At 59.7% G+C, this 11,017-nt stretch overlaps 2 protein-coding genes across 22 annotated transcripts in view; one reads left to right on the forward strand and one right to left on the reverse strand.

Annotated features, from left to right (window-relative positions):
- The window catches only part of EMID1 (EMI domain containing 1), a 44,138-nt gene extending 39,824 nt beyond the window's left edge, over positions 1 to 4,314 (forward strand). For 10 of the 21 annotated variants that reach the window (XM_059408745.1, XM_059408748.1, XM_059408751.1 and 7 more), the window contains 2 exons: positions 187 to 339; positions 3,546 to 3,755. In XM_059408745.1, coding sequence (XP_059264728.1) covers positions 187 to 339; positions 3,546 to 3,670 — 278 coding nt within the window. In that variant the 3' untranslated portion in view covers positions 3,671 to 3,755. Of the gene's footprint in view, positions 1 to 186; positions 340 to 3,545 lie in introns of those variants that run through there. The other 11 variants (XM_059408752.1, XM_059408761.1, XM_059408760.1 and 8 more) reach the window with 4 other exon arrangements.
- Positions 4,315 to 4,563: 249 nt separating this feature from the next.
- Positions 4,564 to 9,815, reverse strand: RHBDD3 (rhomboid domain containing 3). Its single transcript, XM_059408767.1, has 7 exons — positions 9,684 to 9,815; positions 9,367 to 9,509; positions 7,548 to 7,736; positions 6,534 to 6,917; positions 5,368 to 5,530; positions 5,003 to 5,284; positions 4,564 to 4,901 (listed from the first exon to the last, which is right to left on the reverse strand). The coding sequence occupies exons 3-7, from the start codon at positions 7,693 to 7,695 to the stop codon at positions 4,724 to 4,726; spliced, it is 1,155 nt and encodes a 384-aa protein (XP_059264750.1). The 5' UTR covers positions 7,696 to 7,736; positions 9,367 to 9,509; positions 9,684 to 9,815; the 3' UTR covers positions 4,564 to 4,723.
- Positions 9,816 to 11,017: the final 1,202 nt, after the last annotated feature.

The raw sequence follows: 11,017 nt of genomic DNA on the forward strand, positions 1-11,017 counted from the left end.
AAAGAGCCAGACCCCCACCCCAGGCCCTTACCCACCAATGTCGCCACTCATCTGCTCACTTGAGGAGCCAGTCAGAGGAGGAACCCTGCCCCCACTCACAAGGGGAGACTGAGGTCTCAGTAGAGACTCACACCCGGGCTCCTGCCTCGAAGCCGGCTGGTGCCTGTCCCCTACACCGCCCCCTAGGCTCCCCGGCCCAGCCCTCGGAGGCCGGACTCGCACCGTCGCTCTTCTTGATCTCCCATCAGGCTCCTAGCTTACAGAGCTTCCTGCAGCAGCAGGCTCAGCTGGAGCTCCTGGCCAGACGAGTCACCCTGCTGGAAGCCATCATCTGGCCAGGTAATGGCAGGGCGGGCAGGTAGGGGTGGCCCCTTCCAGGAAGGGCCCAGGGACACATAAGTCACCTCCTACTGGTGGCGACACTCCTCTAGTCCTTCCAGCCAGCCAGCAGACAGACAGACAGTGCCTGACTCCTTGCTGGCACAAGCTCCCAGATCAGACAGACCTGTTCCTGTTCTCAGGGAGTGTAGGGTGCAGGGGCACAGGGGTCACCCTGGAACTGTTAAACCCGGGGTGAGGTGTGGAGCGAGTGCTGAGAGCACAGAAGAGCCCCGGCCCCGGGCTAGGGTGTGTGGGGGAGGACATGTCTGGGAGGGCTTCCTGGAGGAGGTATCCTCTAAATGAACCTGAAGAGCAAGGATGATCATTGGTAAACAGGCAGAGGAACAATACAAGCCAAAGCCAAGAGGCTAGGCTGTTCTGTGAGGTTGCCAGGGAGTGACAGCTGAGGCTAGAGAATCTGGCAGGCCCCGGTTTGAGAAGGCTTTTGAAAGGAGGTAGAAGACACGGAAGGAGATAAGACGCCAAGTGCGCAGCACCCCTCCCCATGCCTGGTTTTTCACAGTGGGGCTAAGGTTCTCCCCCATTAAACCGGAGCCCGTAGATGGTCGTGGAGAGAGGCAGAGATTATCCGCCGTCAGGGCTGAGCTCCGGTCCTCACCTACCCGCGAAGAGGCCCCCACGGCCGCCCTCCTCTCCCCTCCAGCCACCCCATCCCACAGCCCAATCCTAGCACATCAGCGCACAAAGGCCTGGGACATCAGGTCCAACGTCACATCTATTTTACAGATGAGAAAAGTGAGTCCCCAAGCAGAAAGGAGGGCAAGGATGACAGCCAAGCCACCTTTATTCAGCAAAACTGTAGGGCACACCTGCTGAGGAGTGCCAGGTCAGGGGGGACACTCTGGGCCCATCAAGTGAAGGGGAATCCTCAGGGTCTACAGAGATGAGGGCCATGGGCGATAGGAGCACCAGAGGATGTGAGTAAGCGGCCATTGCCTCCAGCTGTGGCAGGGGAAAATCTTCCCAGCAGACAGGACCCTGGGACTGGTCACGGAAGATCCCTAAGAGTGTGTGTGTGTGAGCAGAAGATAGAAAGGGCAGCCCCGACAGAGAGCCCTGTGTGGACAAAGCCCTGGAGGCTGGAAGGAGTATGGGGTCTGCTTCCCAAGCTCCTCCCACCTTGCCATGGGGCATTTTTGATCTTTTCCAAAACCATCAGTGACCACCTCCCAGACCTCCTCCCCCTCTTGCAGATCAGGGCTCAAGGACCAAATCCCAGGCTTTTTCAGGTGTCCCTCACCACCTCTCAGGACTGGGAGAGGAGCCAGAAGGTACTGTAGCCTTGGACCCGTAGCCTGTCTTCTCTCTAGTCGCCTCTATCCAGCAGCCCAGGGAGGGAGTGCTGGTCACCTGAGGTGGTCACGCCCACTCACTGTGGCCACCAGCCTGGGCGAGTGACCCCACAAGCCAGCTTGAGTCTTGACCTGGAAGGGGAGGTGAGGGGGGGAAGGGAGCAAAGAAGGAACTTTCCCCATTGTCCATCGTACACAGCAGGCGCTAACTAAAGATCCAGATTGGGCTCATGTTTAGGTTATAATCAATAATGAGGCAGTAACAGCTGTCACACATCCAGCCCACTGGGCTGGGGGATTTAAATACAGCCCTTTTGACAAGCTTGCTGGGTGGGTGATACCATTTCACAGATGAAGAAAACAGAAGTGCAGAGAGCTCACATGATTTCCTCAAGAGTCGTTGCGATAGCAGAGGTGAGGCCACAGATCCACCGTAGATCTGTCCTTTAAAGCACTGGCCCAGGAAAACCTAGGGCCCTGAATAGCATAGGGTCAGAATAGCATCTCATGACCAAATCACAGTGACCAGGCCTGCAACAGACCTGGGTCAAAAACACACCTAGTGACCATTAATCATCCAGCATTTCTGTGAAAACCACTTTCCACTCCTGGTCACCTTAAACACTTAAAGGGTATGACACGGTATTGTCCCCGCGTTCCATACGAGGCTCAGAGATTCTCATGACTTGCCCAAGACCACATCATTGGTACATGGTAGGACCAGGGTTTGGCCCTAGCTGATTGTTGGAGCCTGAGCTCCGTGCTACTCTCCTCCTATGCTCCCTGATTTAGGGGATGAGATACCTTTGACTATGACCACACACACCTATTTGTCCCAGGGTCCCAAATTTCAGCCTAGAGGTGTATGGGTGGCTGGGGCACCCAGGGTCAGAGTCCTAAACAGCTAGGATTATGAGGGCACGGCCTCTGGCAGCGCCCCAGCGGAAAGCTGGTGCTCACCAGAGTCCAAGTGTCTGTCCCTTTGAACAGGACTTTGGAGGCTCAGCCAAGTCCCCCATCCTGGGGTTCTGCTCGAGGGTTCATCTCCCCCTGGAAATATGGCCCATCCTGATCTACCTGATCCACTTACTTAACATAGAGAGGGACCGAAGTGTTGTTAGTAGCAGAAGACTTGTTGGAGCAGGTAGGCCTTGCTTGGGTGTTGAAGGATGAGTAGGAACTTTCCGGGTGGCAAGATTGCCCATTTTTCAGTTTCACTCTTGTGGGACAGCTCATTTCCAGGTTGGGGCCTATTTCACCATAGCCAAATTAGAACTGATTTCCCTAATTATTGGAGTTGGCCAGGACCTCAGAGTACACCTGGTTTTAGAGATGAGACAACTGAGACCCTGACAGAGATTAGACTCACCCAAAGCTGTACAGTAGGTCAGTGCCAGAGCCTGGCCTTCCTAAACTCTTCCGCACCACAGGTGGCCTAACCCCAGGAATGGGGGAGAGCAAGTCTATTTCCTAACCTTAGCTTCCGCAGCTATGAAACGGGGATGATTCAGGGCACACCTCTATCCCAAGGTGTGGGAAAGACTTATACTTTTATGGAGCATTCACTCTGTGCTAAGCATTTCAGAGACACGACAGGTTGATTGATTCTCACTTGACAGAGAAAATCAGAGGGCCCAGAGTGCTCTCATTGGGTAGGGAGCTGATAATTCCGGGGGAGGGGGAGGCACTAACCAGTTTGCAAGTATCTTTCTTTCTCACAGCTCTGCCTCCCAAATGCCAAGGCAGTGTGCCTGGCAGAGTACCCAGCACTCCAGCCCCCAGAGGGCTGAAGGGAGAGGGGCACCTCACACAGACCTCACTAACCCTGCCTCTCTTCTTTCCCTCCGGCAGAACCAGAGGGGTCGGGGGCAGGCCCTGCCAGCACAGGCACCCCCAGCCTCCTGCGGGGCAAGAGGGGAGGACTCGCAGCCAACTACCAGATCGTGGCCCCCAGGAGCCGCAACGAGAGAGGCTGAGGGCGGGGGCGGCCCTAGGGGCAGACCAGGCCAGGCTTCCCTTCCCAGCCTGGACTTGGCCAACTGCCTCCAGGGACCGCCCAGCCATATTTATTCATGTCCTCAGGGTCCCTTCTGCCACCTAGGCCTTCGGGATGGGCAAGTATTCGTCCCAACTCCCTGGCTCCCTGTGCAAGCCTAATATGAAGCTGAGAAGGGACAGGGGCCTGAGAGAGAGGGGCAGCCCAGGCAAGAGATGAGGCCTCACTCAGGGCCCTGGGCCTCTGTCCCCCTCTCGGAAGTAGGACAGGAAGAGGTGACTGGTTCGAGGCTTCTGTCTTCTCATCAGCCACCCAGGCATCTGGGCCTGGAGGGGCTGAAGGGAGCTGGAGTTCTCCTGGGCCCTTGGCACACGCAGGGCTTGTCACCCCCTCGTCCCCAGCCAAACCTTGGGGAGCCCACTGCACCCCTCTTCTCCTTGATTTCTGGTGCTGGGTCCCTACCCTGAGCTCAGCTGGCAGGACGCTGGGGATTCCTTGTATAGGCCCTGCCCCATGAGCCCCCAGTCTCTCCCATGTCCCAGGTGGGGGTTGAGGCATGGAGAGGGAGGGGCCCCCTGGAGGTAGAGGTGTCCAGCCAATAAAGGCCCCCAGTCTGATGTCCCACTGGCCTGGTCTCAGTGTGTGCTTAGATGGGGAATAGCTGAGCAAGGCCGGGAGCCCCTTCCCTCTTCTCGGCAGCCATTCCTGCCCACACGCAATGTCGGGGGCTAAGCAGGCAGGGGGGCCAGTGCATCTCCACACCTCAAGGAGCTGTTCTCCTGTGATGGATCCTTCCTTCACTGCTTGTTCATTCATTCATCCCCCCTGCTGCCAACACAGAAGAGTCCGACACAACGGCTGCATCCACAGAGGTCCAGCTTGAAAAATGAACTGGTTTTTATTCTAAACAGTACCGGGGTGGGGAGCCGGAGGGGCCTCTTTCTGAAACACACTGCCACCCTTGGCAAACAGGGCTGGGCTCAAGCTACCCACCAACGGGCCAAGCCTCTTGTCACCCAAGGGCCTGCATGGGCTAGGGAGGACCAGGACCCTCAGGGTGAGCGGGCCCGCCCCTCCCTTGAGTCACCAGGGCCTCGGTGCCCACCTCCCCCCCAACCAGCAGTGACACGGCACCCTCCACTCGGCCTGTGGCTGCCAGGGCCACCACTGCCTGTTCTGTGGGGAAGCCCATGCGCTCCAGCTGCTGCAGCCTGTGGGATGGGGGGGTGAGGAGGGGGACAGGGAGGCAATGTCAGGGCCACCTCCAGCCCCTGCACCAGGGGACCCCCACCCTCCCACCCCCCCGCCTTACCGCAGAGAGGAGACGGATGACTTGGGCAGCCGGAGTGGGCTCTCAGGACGCTGCCCCTCGAGGAGTGAGGCCTCGATCCCCTCCTGCAGCAGCTGCTCATCCAGGGCTGCCCACAGTGGGGTCCCTGGGGGGAAGGTGGGCCCGGCCCAGGCCAGGCCCACCTCTGAGGAGACCTCCCAGGCTGGCTGCACAGGCCCCAGGCCTGGCGGGAGCAGGGCTGAGCCTTCACTGAGGGCCCAGAGGCTAGGGGAGGCCATGTAAAGAGGTCCGGGGGTGGGAGGCCTGGAGGGGCAGAAGCAGAAGAGGGCCTGACTGCCAGCCCCTGCCACAGCTGCCATGAAGGGTGTCTTCAGCACTGTGCTCACCTCACTCCGGCAGGATGGGTGAGCGGCAGCTCAGCCGGGATGCCTGGGGTAGGAAGGAGTCGGAGCGGCCAGCCCCCAGCCAGTGCCCTGCACAAGACGCCCTCCTGTAGTGCTTGCAGCCGCCGCTCTGACAGCTCCAGCCACCGGAAGGCCCCTGCTGCATCTGTCTGCCCAGGGCAGGGCGGCTGGTCAAGGAGAACCCAAGCCAGCCGGGGTGGGGGGTGCAGGGGAGCCCACACTGCATGCCAGGGCCCAGGCTGTGTGTGCCAGCCATTCCCCGGTCTTTCCTCACTGCAGCCTGGCAAGGGATGTCTCCTCAATGTCTCCTCACCCTAATCAGCACTTGGGGAAAAGCGGAGGCTCTCGGGAAAGGAACCTGCCAGAAGCTACTCAGCCAGTAAGAGGTGGAGCCAGGTGTGTGCCTCCCCCGTCCCCCGCCCCCACACCTGCTCTGTTCCCAGAGCCCCCTGAGACTGCTCAGGTCTGACTCAAGGCCCACCCTGGGGCCCACTGACACTCCCCTGTAGCCTTCAGCCATGGCGGCATACTCCCCATGACAGGATTCTGCCAGGCCAGGCAGCTGGTGTCCCCAGGCCTTAAAAAACCCCAGGGGGAGGTCAGCCCGTGCCCACTCTTCTCTTCAAAGACACCGTTTCCCCCAAGAGGCATCAAGCATCTTTGGAGCAAAAGTCTGTATTTAATGCACCACCAGACATAGGTGTTCCCCATTTCAGCGCTGACCCCCAGGCTCACTCCCACCCTGGCCTCACACTTCCTGCCCAGCCAGCTCTTTTTCACTTCTCTTCCCCTGAACCCCTCATCCCGCACATCACATCATCACATCGTAGCTCAGATGCCTCCCTCACTGGGGAGAGCCAGTTTGGGTGCCTGCTTGGGTCACCTCAGCCCTCCTAGGCCCTCCTTTAGATGGTAGTTGGCAGTTGGCACCTCCCCCTGGACATTGGCCCTGAGGCCACCCCCTGCCCCCGTCCCGGAGCCTGGCTAGAGAACCCGGGGATGCTCCCAGAATATGTCCACGCACACTGTCCGGCATCATTGGGCCTGACCCTCTTGCACCATTTCCCTCCCAGGCATCCTGGGGGGTGGGAGGGCCCAGCCACAGAACCCACATGTCGACACGGGCCCTGAGCCCCAGCAAAGGATACAGGCCAGGCCGGCAAGAAGGCCACAGAAGAGCTGCAGGAAGGGCGGCTCGGAGCTGAGCAGTGGTGTCAAGGCCAGCAGGAGCCATGGCAGGAGCCACGGTGGCAGGACCCCCTGGGGCTGGCGAGGGTGGTGACCCTGCCCTGCCAGCATGGCCAGGTGGACGGGCATGTAGCCGCAGCCGCCAGCTGCACTGGACACCCCAAGGCCCGCCAGCAGCACCCCCATGAGCCCAGCAGCTAGGGCGAGCAGGGCAGAGGCATGCAGGAACCGCAGAGTTCCCAGGTGGCACTCCTGCCACCAGCCCAGAGTGGGCAGGAGCAGCAGGCTCAGGAGCAGGCCAGGTAGGGCCGTGTGGCCCAAGGCATGGGTCAGCAGCCGGTGTGCTGGGAGAGAGAAGGAGCTTACATGCGGGTCAGCAGCCCTAACCCCCAGTGCTGGCCCAGGTGGTGATCACACTGCTACAGGACACTGCTAAGCCAGCGTCCTCACCCCGGGAACCACTGTCTGCCCACTGCCAGCACTTCAATCACTCGTGAAGGGGAATGAGGGCTTCCACAAGCTGTGGCTGCTCCCCTGCTGTGTTAACCAGAGCAGGTCGGGCCAGGCCCACCACTCAGTCTTCTCAAGAGCAACCCAACTATGGGCAACTCATTTAACGTCTGCTAAGACACGACCATGCAGCTGGGGTCACTCCTTAAACTCCCAGGACCTCCTCAACATTCTCATACTAAGCTGAAAGCCTGAGTTCTTATTTTAAGGGAAAGACACCAAGAAGGAAAGCTGTCTGAAAAGAATTCCTACTTACACACTCCCAGCCCCTCTGCCTAGGTGCTCCGCCCTCCCTTCCAGGCTCCAGATGAGCTGGGCACGCTCTTGTCCAAGGCCACGCTTCCCCCGGCCCTGGATCCTATCCCTGCTTGACTGGTGCAGGACCCATGGTGCTCCTGCGAACTGGTCTCAGGCCCTAGAGCAAGTCTCCTGCCTCCTCAAAGACCCAAGGGGCCAGCCCTCACCCTGCCAAGGGTCCAGCAGCAGCTCGGGGGCCAGGGCAAGGCTGGGCCCAGCCCCCACCAGCCACAGGCTGCCCAGCAGCAGCATCAGGACGGAGGAGGCAAGAGGCAGCGCCAGGGACGGTAGGCTGAGGGGACCTTGGGCACGCATAACGTGGCTGAAGGTGTCAAGGGTGGTCCTGAGGCCGTGTGCTAGGGGTGAAGAAAAATAACACAGTTATTACTGCAATTTTTATCCAACTCCTTTCAACTACCCTCCTGATGGCCCCATTTTACAGTAGAAACAAGCTGGAGAGGCAGGCCCAGCAACTCCACCACAGAGCAGGTCAGATCCTAACCATGTGCTTAGCCATCTCGCCATCTTGCCATCCCGGCTGCCTGTGCTCGTGAGCATGGGGAGAGGCCAAGCCAAAAAGGGCTCTGAAGAAAGGCCTAGGGTGGGAGGCCCAAGGCCAGTGAAGATGAACTACGGCTCCGGACTCCCAGAAAGAGGGGTACAACACCCCAGGGCAAACTCAGGGCCATCTCCAGCTTTCCTCTGCCTCTCTCTTCCCTTGGGCTGGAGACGGGTCACCCTCCTCTCTCCTCCCAGACTTAGAGCTCTAGGTGGGCTCCGCTGCCCCTGATGGAGGGGATGAGGCCAGCCAACGGGCAGGCATATTAGGAAGGGAATGAGGCAGAAGAGCTGGAAGGGGGCAGGAATCCCACACTCTGAAGGCATACAAAGTGACACTGGACAGAGTCATCCCCTTCTTCTAGCTCTGAACACAACCCCTCTTGCCCTAGCCTCCCCTCTTTCACAGGAAGGCTCTAATATCCCCTCCACTTCTTCCTGATGTGCCTCCCTGGACAAGTTTTCCACCCTCTGAGCCTCTCCTTCCTCATCTATAAAAAGGGGATTAAGAAAATCCTCTCCCCATAGGATGAGAAAAAGGAATGGAATAAGGCAGGGCCCAGCCCACAGCTCCTGTTCAATAAACTGTAGCCATCCCACTAACCGTGGGAGGCAGAGGAGCCACTAGATAGCCCTACCAGGGGACGCCTCAACATGGAAGCAGCTGCTCCAGGCTAGCTGGGTCAAGCTCTGGCCCACAGGGCAAAGGACTTGAAACCTCTTCAGCCGTGGCCAGGCCTGTGTCAAGACTCCCAGTGACCAGATTTCATGATGCAAGAGGCAGGCTCTCAGAGAGACAAGACTTTTCATCTACTCCCTTGCCATGGGCAACCTCAGCATCAAAACCCACCTGTCAGTTTCCCACTGGAAAAATGTAGAAAGCTCCTCCACCTGCAATGTGCCTCCGTCCATCTCTCCAATAGGCAAGCTCCTACTCACCCCCTTGAAGCCCAGTTCAAATGCCCCATCCCCTGCTTTGTGGATGTGATCCTATCTAGTAAGCACAGCCTGTCTTTCTTCCCAGGCAAGTAGTCTAGGCAGATGGCAGGTGGGAGCGCCCTCCTCTTACTCATCCCCAATTCTCTGTATGTGTTCACTGAAAGAGAGACTCTAGCTTGGCTCCAGGTGTAAGGAACATTTTTGACTCCATACATTTGTGAAAGATTTGGGTGAGCCCTAACCTTCCTTGGGCCTGGGCACCTGCCTGGGGAGACTAGATTGTGTCCAGGAAGGCAGACAGGTGCCAGCCGTGCCCAAAGCCAAGACACCCACTGAAAGCCTCCTCTTGCACCCTCAAAACCACCCACCCATGGGTACTTTCCAGAGCTGAAGGACTTGCCCATGGACAACCAGAACTGGAACTGGAACCCTCTGAGCCTCAGTCTCTTCAACAATAAAACGGGGCTGTGCACCATCAGGCCCACCTACCTTACTGGGAAGCTCAGAGGACAGAATGAGAAGACAAGGATGGGGTAGATTCTTCCGAGAGTGGGGATCCCACGGTACTGGTCGAACTCAGCTTTATGACTTTAGGAAAAGTACCCCAATTCCTTGGGCCTCAGTTTCTCCTTCTGTAAAAATAAGGGTATTGGATGGGGGATTAAGATTAAAGGGCCTTCTCAACCTTGACCGTTGATGGGGGGAGGGGCTCTCGGGATCCGGAGCTACGTTAGGGGCCTCCCATCTACCCCACCCGCCTCGGCCCCCTCCCCCTCCGGCCCAGGCCACGTGTCGGGGGTACTCACTGCAGAGCGTGTCCCCCGCCCCCGGAATGCCATGTGGGGCCCCTGGCCGGGAGTCGGGACTCCAGCTTCCCGGCGAGGCCCGAAAGCCCGGACCCCATTCTGCCTGCACTCGAGCGCGTGACCCCAGCCGAGCCGGCGCGCCACCCCTCCCATCCCCCCCTTCCTCGCCGCCTCCCGCCCGCCGCCCGCCGCCCGCCGATTAGTCAGCAGTTGTTCTAGGCCCGGGTCCCTTCCCCCAGCCCTCCCGCCGGCCTCCGTGTCCCTTCAAGGCAGACTCTTCAGAGACGGTCCCTAGAGCCAGCGGGCGAAACCATTCCGGAGAGCTTAGCTTTGTACGGAGAATCTCCCCGGCTTGACATCAATACCCGCTCACCCGCCGCTCCGGACCCTTTGGTGCTATTTTGGCCCGCACGTCATGTCCAGCGCTCTTTAGAGAGCATTAGGACAAGAGCTGCGGGCGGGAAGGACGAGAAAGCTGTGGTTCATCCCTCCTTCTCTCACCCCCGTGGCCTGCCCCGGTGGTAGCGCCCGAGGTTGCGGGTTTCGCGCCTGCGCAGTGCGGCGCCTAGAGGGAAAGCGAGAGGGAGACGGACGTTGAGAGAACGAGAAGGAAGGAGAGAAAATGGCGTCCACGGGTGAGTGTGGTGGAGCCGCTGTCGCGCCAGCGACAGCCGGGACACCCAAATCAGGGGCCGTTCGTCTCTAGGGGTGGCCGGGACAACTGAATGGAGCTGCCGAGAAGGGTATGAGGTACCCGCCGCGGCCCGACGAGCTCGAGGGCCCTCGTTCTTCTCCCCTCCCCCCACCGGGAAGGCCGGTTCTGGAACCTTCCGGCGCCCCCGGCGCGCGAGGTGCATGCGGCGGCGGGGGCGCGCGGAGCCTGCCGTGGTCTCCATTGTGTGGCAGCCAGCAGGCCCCGCGCACCCGCCACGTGGGCGGGGCCTGCGGCCTCCCGGGCCCTGCGTGGGGGTTGGGGGAGGGCTCGGCAAGGCCTGGAGCCCGACACCCCTAAACCGGAGGTGGGGGGGGTCGATGGCTGCTGGAGAAGCAGCAGAAACGCCGCTTCTCCAACCACCCCCCCACCATTTCCAGGGACGCGACTCAAGCCGGAGGGGAGAAAAGCAAATAAACAAAAAAGGCTTCGTGGGCTTGTGAGCCGAGGGGTGCCGACCTATGAGCGGGCGCCCGGTAATAGGCCTGGTCGGCTGGGGCGTCCGGTGCAGCCGAGCTGTTCTCTCGGCGGGTTCCAGCCCAAAACCGAACTTCTGCCTGACTGGGTTTTGGGTGGAATGTGCTTCCCCAATCGGCGCCCCCCCCCCGCCGGCTTCTTCGTT

Source organism: Mustela nigripes, chromosome 8 (genome assembly GCF_022355385.1).
Source record: "Mustela nigripes isolate SB6536 chromosome 8, MUSNIG.SB6536, whole genome shotgun sequence".
Lineage (NCBI taxonomy): Eukaryota > Metazoa > Chordata > Mammalia > Carnivora > Mustelidae > Mustela > Mustela nigripes.